The following is a 27,306-nucleotide window of genomic DNA, read 5'->3' as shown; positions in this document are numbered from 1 at the left end:
GCCTGGCGGGGGCGGTTTTATCTGGGAGGGACTTCCTAGGTGTGGTCCGCGGGGAGGACACCGCTGGACTTTCAAAACACGCCCCTTCCCTCGCCTTAACTCATCCACACGTTGGACAAATATTTATTGAGGGCCGCACGGGGTTCCTGTGGGTTTTCGCAGCCGAGAGAGGGGCGGGAGAGGGGGATGCAGGCAGGCGAGAGGCCCGTCCAGCCGGGGTACAGCCCTGCTGGCGGAAAGGCGCGGCTTCTCCCACGCTGGGGGTCCCAGGTGCCCTCCTGCTGGCTTCTCTCTCAGGGTCCCGGATTTCTCCCTGCTCTGGCTTCTGTGTTCTCCATCGAGGGCAGCCTATAAACACCGTGTTCCTGTCTTTATCTAGAATTACTCAACAGTAAAATGCACCTTCTGGCCTACTGTGACACCACGGAGTGTGGCAATCTTCGTTTTCTTGTTTATTCCACAAACATGTGTTGAGCAACCACCCCCTGCCGCCACTAAGGTTTTCCCATGCTGTCCCTCAACGAAGGGAGATGGCAAAGGCCAGAGATCATTCTCACAGCTGAAGGTCACGTCTGGATGAATGAGCTATCATGGCTGGGAGGTTAACAGCTCAGAACGCCACAGTGGGACTCCAGCTCCACTATGTATTAGCTTTGAGCAAGTAAATTATTAATTAGCCTCTGTTTCCTCTTCAAAAGGGAAGAGGGGTGAGCTGCCTCACTGCTGTATTTGCAGTGTCTACCTGGGATCAAATCCTGGCTTCGCCATTTGCTAGCGATGTGACCTCTGGGCAAGTTATTTGACTTTTTCACGGCCTCAGTTTCTTCATCTCTAAGCTGGGGACAATGATTGTGCCTATTTCAAAGGGCTTTATGGAGGATTAAATGAGCTCATATATGTAAAGCCCTTAGCTCAGCACATGGTAAATTGGAAATGTTACAGAAGTGTGTGTAATCACTATTATTTGGACTCTAATGCTCTGTATACCTATATTAGCTTCTAAATGTTCTTGCAGCTTGGTGCATGGATATCCCTAATCCAATTAAGCATCTTCAACACAGTTAACTCCTCTCTGCACCTAATTCATTACCAGTGGATTAAGGAACTCCAAAGAGAATGAAAAAGGAATCAAAGAAATGTGGGCACTGTTTTAACTAAGCAACATTTTAGTAATAAGCCAGTTTCTAGAGGTTTGATTATTGCAACAGAAAGGTCCTGAAGACTGTTTCCACTAAAACAGATTTGTGTTCTGAATAGAGACATAGTAGTTCATGGAAAACACCAACACCCCAAATCTCTCTTTCCTCCACAGCTTCCTGGGGAATGTACAAAGAAAGAGCTACTGCTCCTTGAGTGTTATTGAAACTTGCACTTTAGCCATCCACATCCCTGCAATTTGTTACCACCTGAATTTATTTTATTTTATTTTATTTTATTTTATTTTATTTTATTTTTTATTTAATTTACATCCAAGTTAGTTAGCATATAGTGCAACAATGATTTTAGGGGTAGATTCCTTAACGCTCCTTACCCATTTAGCCCATCCCCCTTCCCACAACTCCCCCCAGCAATCCTCTGTTTGTGCTCCATATTTAAGAGTCTCTTATGTTTTGTCCTGCTCCCTGTTTTTATATTATTTTTACTTCCCTTCCCTTGTGTTCAACGGTTCTGTGTCTTAAAATCCTCATATGAGTGAAGTCATATGATTTTTGCCCCTCTCTGACTAATTTCGGTTAGCATAATATCTTCTGGTTCTATCCACATAGGTGCAAATGGCAAGATTTCATTCTTTTTGATCACTGAGTAATACTCCATTGTGTGTGTGTGTGTGTGTGTGTGTGTGTGTGTGTGTGTGTGTGTGTGTGTATATATATATATACACACACACACACCACATCTTCTTTATCCATTCATCCATCGATGGACATTGGGCTCTTTCCATACTTTGGCTGTTGTGGATAGTGCTGCTATGAACATGGGGGTGCGTGTGCCCCTTTGAAACAGCATACCTGTATCCCTTGGATAAATACCTAGTAGTGCAATTGCTGGGTCATAGGGTAGTTCTATTTTTGATTTTTTGAGGAACCCCCATACTGTTTTCCACAGTGGCTGAACCAGTTTGCATTCCCACCAGCAGTGCAAAAGAGATCCTCTTTCTCTGCATCCTCGCCAACATCTGTTGTTGCCTGAGTTGTTAATGTTAGCCCTTCTGACAGGTGTGAGGTGGTATCTCATTGTGGTTTTGATTTGTATTTCCCTGGTGATGAGTGATGTGGGGCATTTTTTCATGTGTCAGCTGGCCATCTGGATGTCTTCTTTGGAGAAGTGTCTATTCATGTCTTTTGCCCATTTCTTCCCTGGATTATTTGTTTTTTGGGTGTTGAGTTTGATAAGTTCTTTACAGATTTTGGATACTAACCCTTTATCTGATGTGTCGTTCGCAAATATTGTCTCCCATTCCATCGGTTGCCTTTTTGTTTTGTTGATTGCTTCCTTCGCTGTGCAGAAGCTTTTTATTTTGGTGAGGTCCCAATAGTTCATTTTTGCTTTTGTTTCCCTTACCTCTGGAGACGTGTTGAGTAAGAAGTTGCTGCGGCCAAGATCAGAGAGGTTTTTGCCTGCTTTCTCCTCGAGGATTTTGATGGCCTCCCATCTTACATTGAGGTCTTTCATCCATTTTGAGTTTATTTTTGTGTATGGTGTAAGAAAGTGGTCCAGGTTCATTTTTCTGCATGTCGCTGTCCAGTTTTCCCAGCACCACTTGCTGAACAGACTGTCGTCTTTATTCCACTGAATATTCTTTCCTGCTTTGTCAAAGATTAGTTGGCCATCCGTTTGTGGGTCCATTTCTGGGTTCTGTATTCGTTCCTCTGATCTGGGTGTCTGTTTTTGTGCCAGTACCATACTGTCTTGATGATTATAGCTTTGTAGTATAGCTTGAAGTCCTGGACTGTGGTGCCTTCTGCTTTGGTTTTCTTTTTCAAGATTGCTTTGGCTATTCAGGGTCTTTTCTGGTTCTATAAAAATTTTAGGATTGTTTGTTCTAGCACTGTGAAAAATGCTGGTGTTATTTTGATAGGGATTGTATTGAATATGTAGATTGCTTTGGGTAGTATTGACATTTTAACAATATTTGTTCTTCCTATCCAGGAGCATGGAATCTTTTTCCATTTTTTTGTGTCTTCTTCCATTTCTTTCATAAGCTTTCTATAGTTCTCAGTGTATAGATTTTTCGCCTCTTTGGTTAGATTTATTCCTAGGTATTTTATTCCTAGGTTTATTCCTAGGTTTTTGGTGCAATTGTAAATGGGATCAATTCCTTGATTTCTCTTTCTGTCGCTTCACTGTTGGTGTATAGGAATGCGACCGATTTCTGTGCATTGATTTTATATCTTGCAGCTTTGCTGAATTCATGAATCAATTCTAGCAGTTTTTTGGTGGAATCTCTTGGGTTTTCCATATACAGTATCATGTCATCTGCGAAGACTGAAAGTTTGACCTCCTCATGGCCAATTTGGATGCCTTTTATTTCTTTGTGTTGTCTGATTGCTGAGACTAAGACTTCCAATACTATGTTGAATAACAGTGGAGAGAGTGGACATCCCTGTCTTGTTCCTGACCTTAGGGAGAAAGCTCTCAGTTTTTCCCCATTGAGGATGATATTAGCACTGGGTCTTTTGTACATGGCTTTTATGATCTTGAGGTATGATCTTTCTATCCCTACTTTCTTGAGGGTTTTTATCAAGAAAGGATGTTGTATTTTGTCAAATGTTTTCTCTGCATCTATTGAGACGATCACATGGTTCTTGTTGTCACCATCTGAATTTGATGCACATAAGAAATCTTAAATTCCAGTACCCTGTCTTCTGACCATGCCCTTTTAGCCTTCCAGCTCCCCCCTTACTTTAGTCATCTTTGCCCTTGGACCTGACCTCTGGTTGGCTCCTCCTTTCCTCCATTTCCCACCAGCTTCCTCATTTTCTTTCCTAGGAAGCTGGTGTCCCGGTTGCTCACCTGGGCCACTCTTTCTTCAGCACTTTGAAATCCCTTTATCACCCTAAACCTATGCCTTCCCTGAGTTAAATTCACCCCCTGGGTCATCATAACAAACTGCTATCTGTGTTCACCCTGGTGGAAGGCTCTGCTATAGAAAGTTCTGTGATGATGTACATCATGGCACTGTCCTTCTACTTGCCCCTCCCCCTCAGCAGGTTTCTAAAACATTCACCCACTTCTCAACATCCATCTCCTCTAGTTTTCAGAGGAAGACCTTACTTCTTACGTCTCTGAGAAAACTGAGGCCCTTAGAGGTGAAACACCTTAACCTTCTACCCTCCTCCATTCACTCAGCCAACAAATATTTTTGAATACCTGTTCTATCCCAAGCACTATGCCAGGTGCTGGGAATGAAATAAGGGACATTCTCTGGCTTCATGGTGCTACTCTGGTGATGGATGCACTTACAAAGAAGACTACCAAGAAGTCCAGCCATCCACTGTGTGGTGAGAAAACACAAACCACTTGGGCACTCCAGTTGCCAGGCTCAGCTGAGCCCAGCTTGTGACTAATACCAGGTCAGACTTCAGACATGTGAGGGAGGAAGCATCTGGATGATACCACCCAGCAAATTGAGCCATTTGAAGATTTCAAACTCATGCCCTAGACAACATGGAGCAGAGTCAAGCTATTTTCACTTCCCAATGACCTTTGGGTCATTCTTTATCCATCTGGAACAAATTTCCAACTTTCTTTGCTAAGTTAGATATTTCTTATCCCTGAAGACTCAGTATAGGCCTTCTCTTCCCCCGGAAGCATCTCCTAAACCCTTTGGATGGGTTAAGCAGCCCTTCCCCGGGTTGCTTTAGCATATCTCTTCTTTAGCAGTGTATAGAAATTATCTTTGTTCACCCAGAAATTATGTGTATATCCAGCCTAGCACAAATATATTCAACATATGCTTATTAGCTGAAGTGTGTAAATGTGGACTCCACTGAGCTCTGGCCCAGGTAAAGCTGTGATGTTTGTCTCTAGCGCCCTCTACCTTCTTCATCTCATCCTTCACCACCACCCTTCAATTGAAGTGTCCCTTGTCCCAATTCCCTTCCAGGTTCGTTCATCAATGGTAACTGAAACGTGACCTTAACTTAGAGTGTGGGAAAGCTTATGGGGCAGGAGAAGGCTTCAAAAGCATCATTTGGGTCCATAGATTTGCTAAAGTCTAATCATTCAGAACCTGATTACATACCAGGGATGTGAGCTGAACTCTGTCCTATGGACTTTCTGGTACAGAAGACATGTTAAAGCAGAGCCTTGAGAAACAGAATCACTGCGGTGTAGATGTGTCCAGAAGCAGGGAACTGCTAGAGAGAGAGAGTAGGGAGAATCTCAGGATTATTTCTGTGTATTTAATCATAGACCTCCACCCACATTTATACTCTGAGACATCACTCCTCTTGCTAAAGTTTATCTGGCCATGGGTGGACCCAAACTGGGTCAGAGTCTCACCTCTCGGAATTTGGAATTGAGACAGTCTTTCCATGTGACAAGAACTATTTACAACAGCAAAGCTGGAGGGTAGCCAGACTCTACAGTTTGGAGGAGAGAAGCAGAAATGAGAGACAAGAAAGAGTATTGCTTGCTTGGCAATTCTGGGTGTCAGTGCCCTTCTGTTTGTCCACAGGTTCTGACAACCTGCCCCTGCCCTGTATTCTTAAAATAATCCTCCTTATCCTTTTCTGACTTCTAGTCATGAGTCGTTCTCCCTTACAATCAAAGAATTCTAATACAACTGTGGTTCCCACACCGTGTGCTGAGGCGCCCCAGGGTACATTACACTCATGGGATGCTTTGTTACATTTGGTTCAAGTCGTATCACTTCCAGTGTGTATTATATGTACAGTATATACTATAATTGTATTCTTTCTATGGGCTTTGTGCTCTACAAGGATGAAGAATGTTTGGTGACCACTAAGGAGAGGAGTAAGGTTGAACAGACAGGAGAGACTCTGAAAGGTTGATGGGAAATACTGGTGTTCGGAGTGGTCATTTGACCCTGACAGACAGGACAGCAGGACAAGTCCAGTGGATCAGCAGGTGGATGCAGGGTGGGGGGGAACAATGCTCCCTATAGAGTTTATACAGTTTGGAAAGGGCATTTATACTATGTTCACTGGGCGGGTGGGGGAGCAAATCCAACGGAGTGTTCATGTTATTTAAAAAGCAAAACCTGGGGTGCTAGGGTGGCTCAGTGGGTTAAGCATCTAACTCTTGATTTCAGCTCAGGTCATGATCTCACGGTTCGTGAGTTCAAGCCCTGCATCAGGCTCTGTGCCAAGCGTGCAGAGCTTGCTTGGGATTCTCTCTTTCTCTCTCTGCCCCTCCCCCATTTGCCCTTGCTCTCCCTCAAAATAAACAAACTTAAAAAAAATGAAACCTTTAAAGAGCAAAACCCTAATCATGTTGAATGTTTGGTGTGTAGCAGCTTCATATTAAGAAACTTAAAATGTCAGGTAAATAATATGTTGACACTTTTGTGATCGTGCTGGGGAAAATAAATATGTAATTACAAATTTTACTTTTATAAATTAAAAGACCAAACTTTGTTAAAATGCACTTTACAAAGAACATGCCACTGGCAGGGAGGAAAAAAAAGGTAGCTCAGCTTTATTTATGAAAATCACCGACAAAATAATAAAAACCGAAAACAAAAACATTTTAATTACAATGTGAGCTGAAGTTTTTCCATTTCTTTGTGACTTCAGTTTAAAAAAGAAAAATGTCTGAAATCGTCATTGGTGGGTCCTCAATCCACTTTTAAATCTTTCCCCACCAGCATGGCCGTCACGGGGTGCATGCTAGCTCTGTGCTCCTGGTAGGTACGGACGACTTGATCATGGTATTTGTCAAAGGCAGCAAGGTCTCTGTGGGAGTGGGAAAAAAGGAAGAAAGTTGGATAATGACTTATTATTTTGGCAAGGAATGTTTTATTTGGCAGGTATAATTTTATTCTTGTGAAATTAATGAAAAGATTAATTATGACTGTCTATGTCATGGTTATATATTTTTCAGAATTCCTGCCAAATCCACAGTCAAAATAACTTCATTAAGATATTCGTGGGGCGCCTGGGTGGCGCAGTCGGTTAAGCATCCGACTTCAGCCAGGTCACGATCTCGCGGTCCGTGAGTTTGAGCCCCGCGTCGGGCTCTGGGCTGATGGCTCAGAGCCTGGAGCCTGTTTCCGATTCTGTGTCTCCCTCTCTCTCTGCCCCTCCCCCGTTCATGCTCTGTCTCTCTCTGTCCCAAAAATAAACGTTGAAAAAAAAATTAAAAAAAAAAAGATATTCTTAAGTTCTAGCTTTTAGCCAAGATACAACTTTTCCCCTCTACCGCGCATTGCTTTATTACATGTCAAGCAACCTATTCTTCCACCTCATTGGGACATTTGAATCAAAAAGGTTTGGCTTTATCTGTTCATTTCTTATTGCATTTGAATAACTTCAGACTCTTTCTCTTGTCCATGCCTATCCACCAATTATCTCCTACTTGCTTTTAAAGACCGTTCGGTGCACATAAGATTGCTTTCTATTTACTTCCTTTTCACCAGTGTCTAAACCTATCTGGCCCATAATAGGTAATTGATATATAAGGTTTCTAAAACAGCTAATCCAATTACCTCAAATTCTAAGTATTTTAGAAGTGTTCATTCCTATTCCAAAATTATACCTGTAATCTTTAACAAATTTAAAAATTATTTTTAGATGGAATTTTGCAAAGTATTTTAACAACAGGAAAAACTTAAGATTGTTCTTCCCCATTCCTGATCTAAATTCAAAGCACCATTTGAGTGGGTTCTTACTTGAATAAGGGCCGCGTAAATTTCATTCGTCCTTGCTCAGTTGCCATTTTTAGAGCCAGAGGAACTGCTTCCTCCCATTTCGATTGAATGCAGAGCCGTAACCATCTGAAAGGAAGATTTTTAGGGGGCGTGGGGTAGGAAATGAGGAGGAAGGGGCGGGATATACAGTCACATCTGAAGATTACTTTCATAGTGATAAGTAATCCCATTATAATTCTACTGCACACCTCTTTATATTATGTCTTTATTCTGAGAATCTCAAATCCTTCTTTTTTTTTTCAAATCCTTTTATATACAATTCAATAACTGGAGAAGAGAAGGAAGAGGAGTTTGTTCTTGAAAAAGACCAGACATTTTAAAAGGCTAGCTTACGTTGGTGTTCATGTACCTTATCTGTGCAGTTTCTAAAGGAAATTAAACTTTGGTTTAAGACTCACACTACAAATCAGAATTAAGAAAGATTAGCCACATAACAGAATCAGAGATTTCTAACTATTCCCTTATCAGAGTCAATTTGGCTAGTTGTGGAAGAACTGTTTACCTCTGGATTCCTAATTCTCCTTTTTGTTTTAAGGCCAAGAGAAGCTTCGAACAAATTCTAAGAAAAAGATTAATACTCTCATCTTACAGATACTGCAAGTATTCCTATGATTATTTATACAAGTGCAGAAGATTTCATAGGATTTCTTAAAACTCATGTATGGCTCCGACTCTGCTTTCCCTTTCTCCACATTTTAAACTAGTTTCTACTTTCTTCCACAGAGACAAGTTAAAATGATGTACCTGAATCGTATTTCAGAATTGTTAACGGCATTCAACTTGTACACCTCTTGCATTCGCTTTATATGCCCCAATGGAAGAGGTGCCTAAGAGCAAAATAAAGAAGTATGACATATCATTTCAACAGGATTCCTTGGAAGAAAGGAGCTGGAGGGAAATTCTTAGCCAGATTAAAATCCTAAATATTTTCAAATATAGAAATAAGTTAGATAAAATGAAAACAAATGCACACTACAATAAATTTTGTGCCAACTTATTCTGGATAAGGATGTTCTGCTAGAAGCGAAGGGATAGTTTAATTTGTGAGGTACCTAGAGAATTAAATGAGAATTTCTCTCCTCAGACCTTCTGGTACATATAAAATCTAACTTTCTAACTCTTTCCAGAGTCCTTCAAGTTTTTCCTTATACTTTATCTATCTTAAATTTATCCCATTCTCTGTATTAAACCACAGTTCTTTGTTTCCTCACAGATTACCCTGAGCTTTATCTTTGCATATTTCCTCTGAAATCCCTTTTAAATGATCTATATGCCTACAAAATAGCTTTTAAAACTTATATATTACAGGTCCTTTGAGAACCTGATGAGTAATATGGACCCCTTCCTTAGGAAAAAGAGATACATTTACCATACAAACACAAATGCTCTATACAATTTCAGGAGTTCATGAACCTCCTGTGCCTGGCTTAACCTTAAGCTAAAATGGGGAGCAAGTCTGGTGAGGAAAGAAGGAAGACAAGTTCAGTTTGGACAAGCAGGGAGGCTGAGGTGCTGCTAGGTGGGTGGTGACTCTCCTCTGCTGCCACGACTCCTCTTACAAAACCCACCCCATGCTCGCTCCGGAAGCATCTCTGCTCTGAGTGCCAGACCCTTCCCAAACTGTTTGGTCTCAGCTAACCTCCAAGTCCGCCCTGGTAGGTCCACTGGTTAAGGTCCCCTCCTGGACCCCCAATCTTCCCCCATTTTTGCCATGCCTTTTCTGGAAACATCCCGTCAGGTCCTCCCTCTCCCTGGCCCCAAGGCAGCGCTAAAGACATTTATGAAAAATGGCGACTTTATGCCCTAAAAAATTGATTCTCACCAAGCCCGTGTTGCCTAAAATCCATTCCTCCCTTTGTGTTGATTCCTTAGGAAACTCTGTCCAGTCTTCTTTATCCCTCTCAAGGTCCTCAGGCCCAACAGAGCATTTTAATGTGAAAGCCAAGACCCAGTCCTTCCCTCCCTCTCAAAATGCAGCCTCCTCTTTCTGTTTTACATATTCTTTTTATTGCCTTGGTTTGAAACCTTAAGATCTGCTTGGACTCATTCCTGTTAACCGCCAAATCCAGCCAGGCACAAACCCATGCCTTTCACCCTTCACCCCTGCCCCCTCCTTTCCTACCAGTGCCTCTGGTACTGTCTCCCAGATAACTCCACCACCCGTGTTCCTCATGTTGATCCACCAGCAGGCTTGTTTTATAATCCATCCTTTCCTGTTAAAAATGTTAGATCCCTTCCTACCTACAAAATCTGATTCTTAGCTTAGCATTCAAGATTCATCACATCCTATACCAGGCTTTCTAGAATGATCTTCATTAACTTCTGCAACACGGTGGCTTGCTACTCCCTCGGACTTGAATTTCCACCTCTGCATTATGATGCTGCTCTCCTCAAAGCCAGCTCCACTCCCACAAAACCTTTCCTTGATGATGCCATTTAGAAGGGAGTCCTTCTTTACTGATTAAGTTTTTCTCAAATGATACCTAAAATATGTCTCCTTTAATTGCCAGATTTTGTATGTGTGACCTTTCCTACTAGATTATAAGCTTCTGTGGACATGGTTTCTTTGTTTCTTGAATATTTTCATATTTATAATAACACTAAACATAATAAGCATTCAACAAATGTCTTTAAAGAAACAAATGAATTTTATAAATTTTTTTTCCCATTAGTTTTCACATTAACATTTTTTTTCCAAGTTGGGTTTGACCTAAATGCTGTGCTTTTATTATATCCATTGTAATGTCTCATGTTTTGAGCTAGTACTTACTTTCTGGAGCATCTGTGCTAAGAATTCGTTCAGCTGATGACTAGAGAGGTCCTTCAGGTCTGCTGCGGTGAATGAATTTAAATCATCTTCTTTGGCCTAAAAAAAAATGTTTCCTGGTTATTTTGTATAAAATGTACAAGTTAATAATATTTATTGGTTCACCTAACATAAAAGTAAAAATTAAGAAAAAGACAGAAATACAAGGATGTACAAGATGGTAAAAAATAAATTTAAGCCTTGGCTACTTTCATAATTTTGAGATGATGTTACTGTAACTTAAAGAGCTAACATGACTCCTAAAATTTATATTACTTAAGAGAAATTAGACTATTAATAGTAAAAAAATGTTTACATCCTTTGTACCATTCAAGATGTACAGATTGTCAAAGTAAAGAAATGTTACAAACAGCATGTCAACTAATTTACAGGCTAATTGTAAAATTTGGGTAAAGGATCAAATTGCATAATAATATCTTTTAAATATTACACTAATTAATTAGTAAGGCCACAAACTGATGTTTCCCTCCAACCCCACACATTCTGTTTTCCCCACTTAATCTTGGAAATCATCTTAGAAAAAGAAAAATGAGTCTGTACTTTTTAATTTAGGATTCACTGCCAAAAATCTTTGAAGATATGATTAAGAGATATTAAATGAAGATTATCAAAGTAATTATTTAAAAAATCTTTAAGTAGTTTTGAATTCCTTTCAACTAGGGTTTCTTTATTATTATTATTATTATTTTATTTTAATTCTAGTATAGTTAACCTACACTGTTATATTAGTTTCAGGTATACAATATAGAGATTCAACAATTCCACGTTATTACCCAGCGCTCATCATGACAAATGGACTCCTTAGTCCCCATCACCTATTTAACCCATCCTCCTATCCACCTCCCCTCTGGTAACCATCAGTTTGTTCTGTATAGTTAAGAGTCTGTTTCTTGGTTTGTTTCTGTCTTTTTTCCTTTGCTCATTTGTTTTGTTTCTTGTATTCCACATTGAGTGAAATCATATGGTATTTGTCTTTCTCTAACAGATTTTACCTAGCATTATACTCTCTAGCTCCATCCATGTCATTGCAAATGGAAAGATTTCTTTCTTTTTTATGGCTGAATAATATTCCTCAGTGTGTGTGTGTGTGTGTGTGTGTGTGTGTGTGTGTACATCATCTTTATCCATTAATCTATTGATGAACACTTGGGCTGCTTCCATAATTTGGCTATTGTAAATTAATGCTGCTATAAACACAGGGGTGCATGTATCCCTTAGAATTAGTGTTTTTGTATTTATTGGGTAAATACCCAGTAGTGTGATTACTGGATCATAGGGTATTTCTATTTTTAACTTTTTGAGGAACCTCCATACTATCTTCCACATAAACTAGGGTTTCTTTTAACTTTAAAAGAAACATATGCAATGTTTAAAAAAATCAGATAGGACTGAATGAAAAATTCCTTTGTTTTTGCCACGTCTCTGGGTCCTACTCCCCAGTGACCAATATGAATAGTTCCTCGTATATCCTTCCAGGAAATTTAATGCATAAATATATCCTTGTAAAGAAACATTCTTTTACACCTTCCTCCCTGTTCAGAACCCCCTTTACTATCTCTCTTTGGAACCTCACCTTGGTTATCAAAACTTACAGATCTCATGCTCTGCTCAAAAACATGCAACTTTAAAATATTTATTAAGGCCATGTCATAAGTGGTAAAAACATTAAAAGCAATGGAATGATAAACCAAAATTCAAGGTAATGGTTACCTTGCTGGGAAGGCAACGTGGATAGAGAGGGGAATGAGATGGGGAGGGTTGCTCCAAAAGTACCACTGAGGTTTTCTTTCTTATGTTAGTGGTGGGTGCACCTTTTTATACCTTCCGATAGGTGATATACGTTTTTTCTTTTGCATTTTTTTTAATATTTAAGAAAAACAATTGAACAATAAAACAAGGCAAAGGGAGAACTAGTGATTATAATGTCCTCAGTCTGTCTCTGACACGACCCGCTCCTATTGATAGTGAACTATTTATAATCATCCGTGTTGGCTGCTGAGCCTAAAGGAATATCTAAGCAGAAATCAAGAGCAGGAGCAGTTTTAGTAGGTGGGCTGGCATACATTTTTCAAATGAACACAGAGGTCCTGGGTGCCTGGGTGGCTCAGTTGGTTAACAGTGACCAACTTCATCTCAGGTCATGATCTTGTAGTCTGTGAGTTCAAGCCCCGCGTTGGGCTCTGTGCTGACAGCTCAGAGTCTGGAGTCTGCTTTGGATTCTGTGTCTCCCTCTCTTTCTGTCTCTCTTTCTCTCTCTCAAAAAATAAATAAACATTAAAAACAAAACAAAACCCAGAGGTCTTAATATATCACATTGCTGTCGAAGATCCATCCAAGCATGGATCCCTCATACTTTTCTCCATGACATGTTTGTGAACTACACAAAACATAAATTTAAGACACAGACAGAAGAACGAAAGCATCATCTGTGGCAAGATGTGCCACCAGATTTCCCTCCCTGCATAGGAATAATTAGACCTTTCTAAATTATTTAGCATACATGATTAAACCACTTTTCCAATCATAACTCAACACCTCTGGTCCTTTTTGTTACAACACTGAACGCAGCAAGTATTCCAGGCAAAGTATTGACAGTGGACGTACATATGTGCACAACTACCCTGCTGGGTAAGGAGCTGCCTAGACACTTTCTACCCCCTCAAAAAAATCGTGAACTAGATCTAAAGGGTTAGTGATGTTCTAACTTGGTCATGATGTTATCAGAATCTTCAGAAAGATGTTTGTATTTTATTTTAAATTACAGTATCTTTTCCCTTGGTTTAAGTTTATTTGTTTATTTATTTGAGAGAGAGTGTGTGTGTGTGCATGCACACAAGAGAGGGAGGAGGAGAGAAAGGGACAGAGAGGATCCCAAGCAGGCTCCACACCATCAGCACTGAGCCCCACGCAGGGCTCTATCTCACAATTGTGAGATCATGACCCAGGCTGAACTCAAGAGTTGGTCACTTAGCTGCCCGAGCCACCCAGGTGCCCCTTCCCTTGGTTTCTTGTTCCATTGTTCTGATTTGCCTTACTTCTGATTTGTTTTTCTTCCTTCTTCTGGCTCTAAGAGCGTTCCCTCAAAACCTGGAACTTTCTATTCCTCTTTCTTATTCTCCACATTTAATGTTTTCAAGATCTTAACTAGCTATTTAATATTAAACCTCAAAAACTTTTATTTTTTGAGGTTTTACTTCAATTTGAAGTAAATTTCAATTTTATTTTTTGAACTTTTACTTCAAATCTTTTATTTCCTCCTGCACTGTTCTAGTTCAAACCCCACCAGCCTTTTGGTCTGAACTACCATCTTATCTGACCTACTAGCTGGCTTTCTTACTAACTCTCACTTTTCCATATTAATTGATCCTATATATTACACAGCTTGATTAATGGTCCTAATAAGCAACTCTGATCATTTCATTTGCTATTCAAAAACCTTTAAGGATCCAGTGCTGTTTACAGATTGTTTTACATTCCTTAGTTTGACAATCAAGATTCTCTATAATAGGAAACTAATACATCTTTCCAACCTTGTTTTCCCTCTACTAATTCATGTATTTATCCAACAGTGAATAAATGGGGATGGCACTGGGGATATAGAGATGAATAAAAACAATTTCTGCTCTCAAGGAGCTTATCGCCTGGTGAAAGAAACAGATACAAGCAATACTGTAAGAAAATACAAATACAGTAAAAGCTTTTTAAAAATGAGCTTCACTGGGGCAGTTGGGTGGCTCAGTTGGTTGAGCATTTGACTCTGGCTCAGGTTGTGATCTTGTCGCTCGTGAGTTCGAGCCCCACATTAGACTCACGGCTGTCAGCCCAGAGCCCGCTTCAGATCTTCAGTCCCTCCCTCTCTCTGCACCTCCCCTGCTCATGCTCTCTCTCTCTCTCTCTCTCTCTCTCTCTCAAAAACAACAACAAAACAATGAGCTCCACTAAAACCACTCATTGGATTAACCGATACTTTCTACCCTCTCTGTAAAATGAGTGGACTCGTGTCCAGGGTGTGCCCTTTGCTCTGAGTGGGTGGGCCACCCCTTCAGAGCAAAGCACCCCTGTGCTTTTCTTCTCCCACCTGTTGATTTATGTGTTAACTACATAAACTTGTTTCCAAATGTGTTTATGTCAATTGTAGTTGTAAGCAGGAAATCCTGTTAAATAATAGGTATACTGATGAAAGAGGAGTGCCAAAAAAAAAAAAAAAGAAGAAGTCTCTATAAATATTAAGTTTATTGCTCTGGACAAACTAAGTCAACTTTAACTTAAAAAGTGCTGTACAAAAAATGTTGCTACAGAATTTGTAGACAAGATCTTTGTAAACAGATGGGAATAACAACAGAAAAATCTAGAAGGGGCTACCAATTGCTTTGCAAGTGTATTTAAATTCTATTCCCACTTTAAAAGAAACCGAAATTGGGGCACCTGGGCGGCTGAGTTGGGTAAGTGTCTGACTTCGGCTAAGATCATGGTCTCACGGTTTGTGAGTTCAAGCCCTGCGTCAGGCTGTGGGCTGACAGCTCAGAGCTCAGAGCCTGCTTCGGATTCTATGTCTCCCTCTCTCTCTGCCCCTCTCCTGCTTCCACTGTGTCTCTCTCAAAAATAAATAAACATTTAAAAAAAAATAGATAAAAAATAAAAGAAACTAAAATTGGAAGTTACAGGTGCATCATGAATTTTAGTTTATGCAGTTGATACACAGCTTCGGCCCCATAGTAAAAATCTGAGTAATTTATGTTTTAAAATAAAATGTCTTCCTTATGATTAGTTTTTATGACACCATACTTTAGCCAATTTTTTCAGTTAACTGGTTCACTGGACTGGCTAATTGATTCATTCCAATCTGATAAGAGCACTTTAATGATAGCACGCACGCGTGCACGCGCGCGCACACACACACACAAAGCCAGAAATGGTGTGATAAGGCTGTTTAGGATCCTATGGGAGAAAAGGAAGGAAAGCCTTACTTAGCCTGGGATGAGGAGAGAGTGAGGGGTGGGAGGAAGCAGAGAGGGCAGCATTATAGAAGGCAGGAAGGAATGGGAAAACACTATCTTAATGAAACCCAATGGAACTTAACAGAAGTCATCGTGGCTATGGCCCCATGTCAGAAGGGAAGAGGAGGGTTGGGAGATGAACCAGATGAATAGGCTCTAAGCTCTAACCAGGCAGAACTCACCTATCTGCGTAGGTTCCACGTTTTGTTGCTGCTTAAAAAAAACTTTGTTTGGACTTTGTCCCTTCCACCCAGAATGTCCTCCTCTACCTCATCCATGCCCAAACCATATCCAGTCCTAGCTGAAATACCCTCTTCTGGACAGAGCTGTCCTCCATGCTGCAGCTAACCCCAATCCACTGTCCCCCGCCCCAGGTGGAGGTACTGGCTCTTTCTGGTGACCTCTTGTGACTTCATTTGTTTCTGTGCATACGCAAGCGGTTGGTGGAGGGGACAGGGACACAGAGAAAGAAAGAATCTTAAGCAGGCTCCGGCTCAGTGGAGCCTGACACAGGGCTCCATCCCACAACCCTTGGATCATGACACGAGCCAAAATCAGGAGGCAGAGGCTTACCCGACTGAGCCACCTAGGTGCCCCTGTATCTTTTTCATGCTGCTCATCACTTACTGCTTAGCATCAGTTACTTATAACTAAACTTTACAAACAAGTGTCAAAAGGCAACATCTAAATTTGTTGCAGATAACAGGATGAAGGGTAGCAAAATACACTACTCCCAAATATGCCACTTTAGTATATTGATTATTTCAGTTGTAGGCTCTTGAAAAATAGGAAGGGCAAGGAGAGGTTTTTCTCTGCACTATGCTCATCTGCCTAAAGACAGACCTTCCAAAAGGAGCTCAACTGTTTCATCAATCAGGCAAGACAGACTCCTATCACAGAAAAGGAAACTAAAAGTTGACACCACCACAGCCAAACTTTGTCACAAACTGTCATACCTTCCATCTGTTCTCCTGAGGGCCCATTTATCTTTCCTAAAAATCATTTATTTTCCCCACTGAAATGGTGTTTAGTCCTGAATGAGGCACATCTGAGCTAGTCATTTTTCCATGGGCCTCTCCCATGTATGCATGAGATATACATGTTAATAAATTTGTTTTTCTCTTGGTAATCTGCGTTTTATTACAGGACTCTCAGCTAAGAACTCAGAGGGCAGAGGGAAAAGTACTTTTCTTCCCCTACAAGGATTGCGCCTACATTTTCTGATATTTTTCATTAAAGCGCTGTCCAGGGTACATCTTCACTCAGGTTTCTCTAAGGGTTATGTTTCAGTATATACACAGAGAGGCTCTTCTTTAGGAGGCTCCATAGATGTGAACAACACCGACCGACAGAGCAAACGTGCCTCAGTTCTTCCCTAACAGCTGGCATTAGCACTCACCTGAGACCAGTTTAGATCTACCTGGTATGGGTAAGGGCTATATTTGTAACAGTATCTTACAAGTGATTTGTGAGGAAAAGAAGAAAGAGAAAATGCAAATATTTTTGCATACCTTTTTTAAGACTTGAAAAAGGAGCAAGAAAAATGAGAACTAGTACCAAACATCTATTTGCTCCCCCCTCCCCCCAAACTTAACTTCACACATTGAGGGCTGGTATCACTTGGGACAAACTTGACTTATTTTCTGTTGTTGTTTAAGATTTGATTTATGTAAGCAATCTCTCCACCCAACTTGGGGCTCAAACTCACAACCCTGAGATCAAGGGTCACACACTCCACTGACTGAGCCAGCCAGGCACCCCCAGACTTGATTTATGAATAACGTTTCCAAATACATGAGTTTATAAGTAAAGTCCCTGATGAGTAGAGACATATTTGTACATTTCAACAAGGAGCCAAAAATCACACATCAGTACTCACCGCCATCCACCGCTGACTTAAGGCAATGCAAGCATTTGTCAGAGTCATATCATAGCTGCGAAGATGAAAAAATACTGGAGATTAAATTTCATAAAGATGTACATGCTCTTCCATAAATGCGACGTTGAAACTACAGAACGCACTTAACTTTCAAAGTTCTTTTTAAATAAAGATCAGGAACACCAGAGTGATGGAAACAGGAAATCTTCTACCTGACTTAAATATTCTGGCATCATCTAAGAACCTGGAAATCCACGTGGATACCAAATTAGTGAAGCACCTGACTATCCTTCAGAGAGAACACCCCAACATCTCCGCAAAGACAGATGCTTCAGTAGCGTGTGCTGAAGCAGCTGGGACTCAGTTGGGCAGATCTAGTGTTTGCTGTATGGCAGGCACAGTTCTAGGTGTTCATGACAAGGTGACAACACGCTGCTTTCGTGGATTTTACATTCTGTTGTTCCAGCTATCTAATCATCCCACAAATCTGTGAGTGCCTACGTGTCAGGCACTGTTCTAGACACCCGGGAAATAACGGTGTCCCAGGAGACCCTTGGGAGACTCCGAAACAATGTGATGATTTTATTTCTTCTCAGAAGAAAGTGGAAATAAACTCTGATTGTAAAGCAAAGCAAACTGCATTAAAATTTGTGAGTTCTCAACTTAGAAGATAAACCACATGTTTTGCAACGACGGAAGAGACTGTAAAATGTGTGCAAAATTCTTGCAAAACATCCCTATTTGTCCATAAATCATGCTTGCTTGCTGTGAAATGTTTCCATGAGAGAACAGTAAGGAACTTGCCCCTGAGGGTCTAAATTAAATAAGTTTTGATTGGAAGTTACCATTGAACCTGCTTAAAGAGAGTTTGTGCCCTAGGGGAAATTACAAATGGGTTAAAGCAGGGAAATCCTTTGAAGCAGCTGCCAGTCAATCTCCATAAAGTAGTCATAAAGTGACTCCAAAAAGTCACATAAAGTGTGGACTGCAGGGAAAGCCTCTTGTTTGTCCCCAAAACCAAAGGGGATCAGAGGCAGTAAACTGCTCAGGCAGTAAATCACCTTCAGCTAGAATATTTCTTAGCACTGATTTCTAAGGAACAAAAGGGCAGTACAAAACCTCTGCTTATCTCTTTCTTGTGCCCTGAAACTTCCTTCTCTGTGTCACAAAAAGAACCTTGTAAGAATTAGCCCTTACTTATGGCAGGAGGAGAAGCAACCCTTACTTATGGCAAGGTCCTAAGAACAGTAGTGAGCAAAACCAGATATGAGCCTTGCTTGCATGGTGCTTCTGTGTAGGGAAGGAGAAAGACTTTGGTAATCACACAAACCAATTTAAAATGAATACTGTGGTAACAACAATGAAGAGGCCATACACAGCACCAGAAAACCCTATACGGGGACTTGACCTGGTCATAGAGGTCAAGGAATGTTCCTTTGAGCAAGTGGTTCTTGAGCTGAGACTGTAATTACCCGGGTCAAGACTACGCCATGTGGCGGGAAGGGCTAATAGTAGTGAACAACCTCAGTTCAGGTCTCTGATCTCAGGAGGGTATTTAGTTTAAAAGGCAGCACCCTGGAGTGGCACTTGGATGGCTCAGTGTCTGACTTTGGCTCAGGTCATGGTCTCACGGTTTGTGGGCTCGAGCCCTGGGTCGGGATTTTCTCTGTCCCTTCCCCACTCATGTGCACTCTCTCCCTAAATAAACAAACTTAGAAAACAACAAACAACAAGAACAACAACAGTATACTGGGGAGTAAAGTCTGCCAGGGTTTGAATCTCAAGTCTTACTACCTACTGTGCAAACTTAGGGAAGACATTTTACCTAGCTAAGCCTAATGTGTCTTCTCTGGAAATGGGATGACAACTTATAACACTGTTGTAACGATTAACATAATACTTATACAAGTTATTTCTCATTACAAAGGTTTTGAAGGAAAGGGAAATATCGTACTCTTCTCTGTATCACCAACCTTCAGCTAAAAGGAGGCATTCCGTAATTACTTGCAATTCATTGATTTATATCACGGAAATGATTCTTTTGACCTCAGGGTTAAGGTTCAAACACCTATGAAGTCTACTCGCTAACTAGTTACAGCTTAAGGAAGTCATAAAACCCTCCCCAGTATCTTGGAGGAGCTTGAGGATTTAGGAGAATGAGAAGGAAAGCGTTAACAGGTAAGTACTGACTTGGGTTTTACAGGAGGCATTCCAGGAGAGTACAGCCAGGCATTCCAATCAACTTGATTGAGAATATCAACCTGCGAACAGGAAGGGCACCCAGTTTGCTACAGAATAGGCTTTTCCATTGGAAACAAAAAGAATCTAAAACAGACTTTTAGGTCCTCAAATCTGTAATTTTGTCTATACTGACATAACTGAAATAAGAAAATTATAATGCATTTCTGAAACATGCTATTGCAGATCTCTCTGAAATATATACACATTAGTTCATGTTGTTGAGATCACATTTTAAATAGGAAAAAATACAATGAAAGGTTGAATCTTAAATTCTAGACCAGTACTACTATTAAGTAATTCAAATCAGCCTAACAAATAGCCATTAGATGAAGATATATTGGGCATGAAAAATAAGGAAGTTTTTAAAAGCCAACCTTATCTTTAAAGTGGGAATACAGGAAATCCTTCCAGTCATCAGTGGTTATGCTCTTATAGGAAAACTTCTCAACATAAGCTTTTAGAAATCCTAGGAAAACCTCTAAGAGTTAAAAAAATAAAAAGAAAAGAGAAAAAGAAAAGTTGATTAATGGAAAGGTAACTATTTAATATTTTGGGGGGTCCTTAGTGTAGTACTATTAACCATAGAGAACAGAGAATTTTCAGAGAATAGCAAAACCAGTAAGGGCTCCAGTGGTGAAAGAATGTTCAAAAAAGGAGGTAGGACTTAAGCTGGGCCTTGAAAAGTAAATGTAATTTAGTGGAAGGGAGAAGAGAAATCCTAATTACAATTAAGAGGAAGATACAATGAAGAAACATAGGGGGCGCCTGGGTGGCTCAGTCGGTTAAGTGTCTGACTTCAGCTCAGGTCATGATCTCACGGTTTTTGAGTTTGAGCCCCACATGGGGCTCGGAGCCTAGAGCTTGCTTCAGATTCTGTGTCTCCCTCTCTCTCTGCCCCTCCCCTGCTCACGCTCTTATGCGCACGCTCTCTCTCTCTCTCTCAAAAATAAATAAATATTAAAAAAAAAAAAGAAAGAAACATAGAACCCACAACACAAATTCTAAAAGCAATGGCCTTGGTGTGACCCGAAAGGAGAAGAATAATTTGGGACTGGCAGAATGCGTATGGGTGAAGAAGGGCCTTCAAAGTCCATGAGCAAAGGAGAATACCTCAACACCCATTGATAGGGGAAGGTTACATAAACTCAGCACATCTGTATAATGAATGAGTATGGTGGCATTAAAGAACATTAAGACAGATTTGTATGTTCTGACATGGAAGGATGTCTGTGGAACACTGCTGAATTTAAAAAAAAAAGGTAGAACAAATTTTACATATATATATATATAATATGATCCATTTTCTATAGTTAAAATATATTTGTTTGTTCATTTATACTTAGAAAAGAATCTGGAGCCATGCACACCAAATGGCTAACAGTGGTTAGCTGGGGAGTGGAAAGGGGCTGAGGGACTCTCACAAACTTCTGTACCACATAATTTTTTTTCAATAAGTACATACTATTTTCATAATTTTTAAAATACTGATGTGTTTTCTTTAAAGACAAGCAACACAATTTTATTTAATTTTAAATAAAATTTAATTGCTCTCAAAAAAAAAAATCAGAAAGTGCCAACTACTTGCCTGGGCCTCCAAGAAGTTGTTCAAGGTAAAAGAGTAAAGCAAAGCCCTTCTCATACGGAACTGAAGAATATGCTACATCAGGGTCCACATTCGTCAGATCAACCACAAGTTTGGTGTAAGGATGTGTATCTCCAAACGTCTTTACCTGCAAGACACAGAATTCGATGAATGTTCAAATATGAAGACTGGTTACCACCATGCAAGCCCAGAGGCATAACTTTAGTAGGACAGTCTAGAGCTTAAACTGAGAGACTAGAAATTGTAGGGTATGTTAGCATAAATTTCTGGAAGTCTATTAATGGAATGGCTACTTGTGTCATGTTCCATAACATTTCCTGCCCAATAGTGGGTTTTATTCTTATAAAAAACTAGAAAGATGTTTCAATTCCTGGTCAGCAAATTCAACCTTTAGGAGGGAGCACTGAAAAATGACATAAATATACCAAATAAAATTCAAACTAAGTAACTGACTACATTAATTGTAAAGACCCAATGAGGTCCTACTGGTCATGAACATGACCTTACACAGCATAATGATTAGTATGTATCAATAGAATATTATACCAGATCTGCTTGATTTTCCAAACCTGTAAAAATGGCTTTCTTGTTGCTACCTAGTAAAGTTAGTTTACAAACTATACTTGAATGCCTGTACAACCTTGGATGAATGCTTTTCACATCATGACTCACTTACTGAATTTTGTAGTTCTCCCCATCCTCCCAGAGCATGAAAATGTCTGAACTTTTCACCAAACAGTCGTCCACAAATGTGGCGTTCCAAGTACACAGTATGTCCTTCGTTTAACCTGAAAAAATTTTTTTGTTGTAAATAAAATAAAAACAGTGACACAGTCGAAAGGAAAGAGCATTTTAATGAACAAAAATTTCCTTTTGGCTTTTCCAGAGTAAAGCATTGTAAAGCACAAACACTACAGTCAAAGCAGATTGCCTAAATGGCTATTCTGCATTCCATTCAGAACAATGGGAAGCCCAGCCCAGCAGATAGCCTAGGGGAAAATTAAGCCTGGGTTCTTGTTTGACGTGTGTATTAAAATGTGACCATACCAGGAACTAAATAACAAGCATAAGCTGAATACTCCACTCTCCCTAACATTGTGACAAGTATTGCAGAATTTTTTTTTTAACTGTCTATCAAAGAGATGATAACAAAGAACAACAAGATGTTTCCACAAAACAATTCAGAGGGCCAGGAAGTAAGGAAAGAAATTAATAACAAGGACCAATAAAGAAATAATAATATTAGGGGTGCCTGAGTGACTCAGTTGGTTAAGCATCTGACTCTTGGTTTCAGCTTAGGTCACGACCTCACAGTTCGTGAGTTTGAGCCTCATGTCAGGCTCTGCGCTGACAGTATGCAGTCTGCTTGGGATTCTCTCTCCCTCTTTCTCTGCCCTCCACCCCCACCGCATCTTTCTCTCTCTAAATAAAAAAAATAAAAAGAAATAATAAAAAAATCTTACCAAAAGTGGTCCCAAGTTTTGTTGGTCACTAGATTTCCTGTCCAACTATGAGATATTTCATGTGCAATAACCTAAAATGGAAATGATTCATAGTAAATAGTGGAAGGGGTTAGGAGTGAAATGGATCACTTTAATCTAAACTCCTAAAGAAGGTACTCTAGGTCTTTTAATTCCATGTTCAATTTTTTTTTTTTTTTTTTAGCATCAGCTGAGATATTCAGGGAGTTAGTTCAGCATATGAATCATAATTTGGCCAAGGACAAAAGTACAGTTTAAAAAATTAGAAACAGGGATGCCTGGGTGGCTCAGTTGGTTAAGTGTCCAACTTCGGCTCAGGTCATGATCTCACAGCTCATGGGTTCAAGCCCCGTGTCAGGCTCTGTACTTACAGCTCAGAGCCCGGAGCCTGCTTTGGATTCTGTGTCTCCTTCTCTCTCTCTCTCTCTCTCTGCCCCTCCCCTGCTTGCGCACTATCTCTATCTCTCAAAAATGAATAAACGTTAAAAAAATAATAAATTAGAAACAAAAAACTATTTAGAAAATATTAAGTGGAGATATCACTCCATTAAGACGTATTTCATAAACGTATGAAGATCAGACCATAAAGTTATGAAATCTATTAAATCTAACCGTTAATGTAACAACAATCCCCAAGTTATCTTTTATAGCCATATCTTCAATGTAACAATACAATGGGTATTTTAGAAAAATCAGTTGACTTAATAGTTCTTGAGGGTAAGACCCTGATAACAAATTTTAACTTACATTGGAGAGTGACTTGTCTCCTGCCTAAAAAAGAAGAAAGTTATCTTAGTATTCAAATTACAGACTATATTTAGAAGGCCGCCTGCATCAGGATGTATTGTGGTATCAGTAGTCCACTGTATTTCTACTATGGCACTCCAAAGGGTATGTACAGAGAAAATTAAAAAATGCAGGACTAAAAAAATAGCGTAATGCTTTCTCTCCCTCATCTCAGGAATTTTTCCAGGACCAGGAAGGCCAGTATACTTATCTCTGACTAACTTTTGGGAAACATGTCTCCTACTTCCATTTTTGATATCTGCCCTAATTTCCCTCATGTACCTTATTCTCTCCTTATTGCCCACAGTGCATTTAAGAAAAGTCTGTAGTGATTTAAAGCAGCTTACAAAGGCATATGAGCTATAGCTATATACTGTAGGTCCAATCCTTCCCTATGCACGGTCAAGTAAGCTTTTGTTTATTTTGTTGTACCAGTGCCTCTACACCAAGTGTAAATGGTCTCGTTTCTCTGTCTGGCTGCATCATTCATCAACAGATTATTGTTATACAGCCTTCCCTCCCCCAACGTCTCCGCACACCTTGGACATAATATTCTTTTCTCCCTAAGGGCCATATTATTTTCTTTTGAAAAATAAGATGATGAAAATAACCATAATAAGCAATAAAATCAGGAAGGAGGAGGAGTTACATAAATAAGAGAAAATACGTTTTTAAAAAACATATTATTAGGAGTCTAAGGCTCTTCGTGTCTAGCTTTATGTTTGGGGAGAACTCGGTTTCAAAGGAAGAAATATTTATACTTACCAGCAGAGTAGGAGTTACAAAAGTGAGGCAAGGATTTTCCATGCCACCGTAAGGGAAGGATGGTGGCAGGACTAACAGGTCATACTGCCCCCAAACATACGGTCCTCCCAGATCTTCTGCAATTTTAAGCATAGATTCAGTCTGGAAAATTAATGCACATATATTTGTATGTCTTAGTCATTCATCACAATGATGGATTTCTTAAACGTGTATATTGCTTTCTATGAAGGTTATGAGTTAATGATGCTCATTTTAAATGATATTGGCACAAAAAATGCAGCAACTACAAATTCACATAAAATAAGATGTATTTGATTCTCTTACTACATCACTTAACACCATAACATTTCATCCTTAAAACCTTAAATCTGTCTACCACGATTATTAAAAAGGGGAACTAGGGGCGCCTGGGTGGCGCAGTCGGTTAAGCGTCCGACTTCAGCCAGGTCACGATCTCGCGGTCCGTGAGTTCGAGCCCCGCGTCAGGCTCTGGGCTGATGGCTCAGAGCCTGGAGCCTGTTTCCGATTCTGTGTCTCCCTCTCTCTCTGACCCTCCCCCATTCATGCTCTGTCTCTCTCTGTCCCAAAAATAAATAAACGTTGAAAAAAAAAAATTAAAAAAAAAAAAAAAAAAAAAAGGGGCACTAGATGACCAACCTCAGAAAATTCATAAGCAGACTTTTCCACCTGCTCTTTCTCAGACCAAACCAGTGTTCTTGGGCCAATCTTCCTGCAAAATTAAAAAGCTTAATAAGTGAAATTCAAGACAACTTACCTCCCTGGTTCTAGGAGAGAGCTGAAGTACTATACATAAATCCTTGCAGTTCTTGTGTGATTTACCATGTGCTTATGGGGAGGAGGTGAGGTTAAATGGCTTCTCTGAGATACAAACCTGCTGTTGTGTATGCAGCTCTAGAAGGAGGCACAGGCTAAGCCAAATGAAAACTGAGACATAAAGTGCCTTGATTGGCTCTGGTAAGAACTTTGGGGACCTAGTTTCCTCCCACAATCTCACAGCTATAGAAACCCAATCATGGCTCAGGAAGATGTTATTCCAGAACAGGGGCAGATGTAAACTTTGTTATGCATTTATGGGTTGAACACTCATATAAGAAGAAACAAGTAGAAAAACAAGGAAATCATGTCACATGCTGCAACATGACTGAAATTTGAGGACATTATGCCTAATAAAACAAGCCAGTTACAAAAGAATGAATACTCTAGGATTCCACTCATGAGGCATCTAAAGTAGTCAAATTTCATAGAAACAGAGTAGAATGGTAGTTACCAGGGTGTGGAGGGAAATAGAAATGGGAGTTGTTTTCTAAAGGCTATAGAGTCTCAGTTTTGCAAAATGAAACAGTTTTGAAAATCTGTTTCACAATAATGTGGATATACTGAACACTACTGATTACTGAGCTGTACATGTAAAAATGATGAAGATAGTAAATTTTGTGGGGTTTTTTAAACCACAATTTAAAAAAAAAGAAGGACACCTGGGTGACTCGGTCAGTTAAGCTTCTGACTTCGGCTCAGGTCACGATTTCATGGTCCATGAGGTCAGGCCCCGCGTCAGGCTCTGTGTTGACAGCTCGGAACTGGAGCTTGTTTCAGATTCTGTGTCTCCCTCTCTCTCTCTGCCCCTCCCCCATTCACGCTGTACCTCTGTCTCTGTCTCTCTCTCTCAAAAAATAAACATTAAAAAAAAAATTTTTTTTTTAAAGGAAGAAACAAATGGAACTACATATATCACTTATATAGGGCTAGAACTCAAAAATATTTTTTTCATCTACATTTCATCTTAAAAATTTTATGTAGCACCACCAAACCCCGAACAACAAGATTTTGCCTCGGTGTCCCATCCCAGAGAGGCAGTGGATTCTAGGTTGTTGCTTCTCAAACTTGCATAATGTGCATACAGATGATCTGGGAAGCTTGTTCATCTGCAAACTTTGATTTAGTAGGTCTGGATAGAGCTCAAGAATTTGCATTTCTAACCAACTCCCAGGTGATGCCAAAGCTATTGGTTTCTACACCACACTGAGTAGAAATGTAACTCACACTATCTAATACATTTAAAGGGAGCCACAAGTATAAGCTGCCTATTTAATTTTAGATTGCCTAGTAGTCACATTTTAAAAAAAGTGGGGGGCGCCGGGGTGGCTCAGTCGGTTGAGCGTCCGACTTCGGCTCAGGTCATGATCTCGTGGTCTGTGAGTTCGAGCCCCGCGTTGGGCTCTGTGCTGACAGCTCAGAGCCTGGAGCCTGCTTTGGATTCTGTGTCTTTCTCTCTCTCTGCCCTTCCCCTGCTCATGCTCTATCTCTGTCTCTGTCTCTCTCAAAAATAAATGAACATTAAAAAATTAAAAAAAAAAAAAGGTAAGAGCATGCTCATCCTATAATACTTGGAAAATCTGAAGGGCAACTGGTAAAGACTTTAATTTAAAATTAGTTGCTATTTACATTTTATAATTAGATTTGATTTTTCCAGAGCTGTCAGCTTGGTATCTTGAGAAATGCACAAATGAGCTATTAGTTAATCCTGCCAGAGATTCAAGATGCCTAAAGTTTAACCTTTTCATAAACCTCAAGATTTGTTCGAAAGCTCACCTGCTTTCTAAAGCTCCAACAACTAAAGCGATCAGGTAGCAGGGGATCGGAACCTAAAGGGAGTGAAAAAAAAAAAAAACGAAAAAAAAATAAAAAACAACCCACACACATGCTCAAATTAGTGCTTAAAAATGTTATAGAATAAGACAATTCATATTTAAAAGTAAATAAATTCCTTTTCAAATTTCACAGTTCTCATTTTTAGGGGGTCAAATGGTTCAAA

At 39.9% G+C, this 27,306-nt stretch overlaps 1 protein-coding gene across 2 annotated transcripts in view; it reads right to left on the bottom strand.

Moving 5' to 3' along the window:
* Positions 1 to 6,691: 6,691 nt before the first annotated feature.
* LTA4H (leukotriene A4 hydrolase) overlaps positions 6,692 to 27,306 on the bottom strand; it is a 35,555-nt gene continuing 14,940 nt past the window's right edge. Inside the window, exons 6-19 of one of the 2 annotated variants that reach the window (XM_040491165.1) lie at positions 27,084 to 27,136; positions 25,131 to 25,203; positions 24,474 to 24,614; positions 23,670 to 23,693; positions 22,905 to 22,975; positions 22,118 to 22,229; positions 21,424 to 21,568; positions 20,213 to 20,316; positions 19,788 to 19,858; positions 17,598 to 17,652; positions 10,665 to 10,760; positions 8,639 to 8,721; positions 7,856 to 7,960; positions 6,692 to 6,920 (exon numbers count right to left, since the gene is read on the bottom strand). In XM_040491165.1, coding sequence (XP_040347099.1) covers positions 6,803 to 6,920; positions 7,856 to 7,960; positions 8,639 to 8,721; positions 10,665 to 10,760; positions 17,598 to 17,652; positions 19,788 to 19,858; positions 20,213 to 20,316; positions 21,424 to 21,568; positions 22,118 to 22,229; positions 22,905 to 22,975; positions 23,670 to 23,693; positions 24,474 to 24,614; positions 25,131 to 25,203; positions 27,084 to 27,136 — 1,251 coding nt within the window. In that variant the 3' untranslated portion in view covers positions 6,692 to 6,802. The remainder of the gene's footprint in view (positions 6,921 to 7,855; positions 7,961 to 8,638; positions 8,722 to 10,664; positions 10,761 to 17,597; positions 17,653 to 19,787; positions 19,859 to 20,212; positions 20,317 to 21,423; positions 21,569 to 22,117; positions 22,230 to 22,904; positions 22,976 to 23,669; positions 23,694 to 24,473; positions 24,615 to 25,130; positions 25,204 to 27,083; positions 27,137 to 27,306) is intronic. The other variant, XM_040491166.1, reaches the window with a different exon arrangement.

This window comes from Herpailurus yagouaroundi, unplaced genomic scaffold (genome assembly GCF_014898765.1).
Source record: "Herpailurus yagouaroundi ecotype Mexico unplaced genomic scaffold, PumYag 182, whole genome shotgun sequence".
In the NCBI taxonomy this organism is placed as follows: domain Eukaryota; kingdom Metazoa; phylum Chordata; class Mammalia; order Carnivora; family Felidae; genus Herpailurus; species Herpailurus yagouaroundi.
This window is presented reverse-complemented; position numbering and strand designations above follow the sequence as displayed.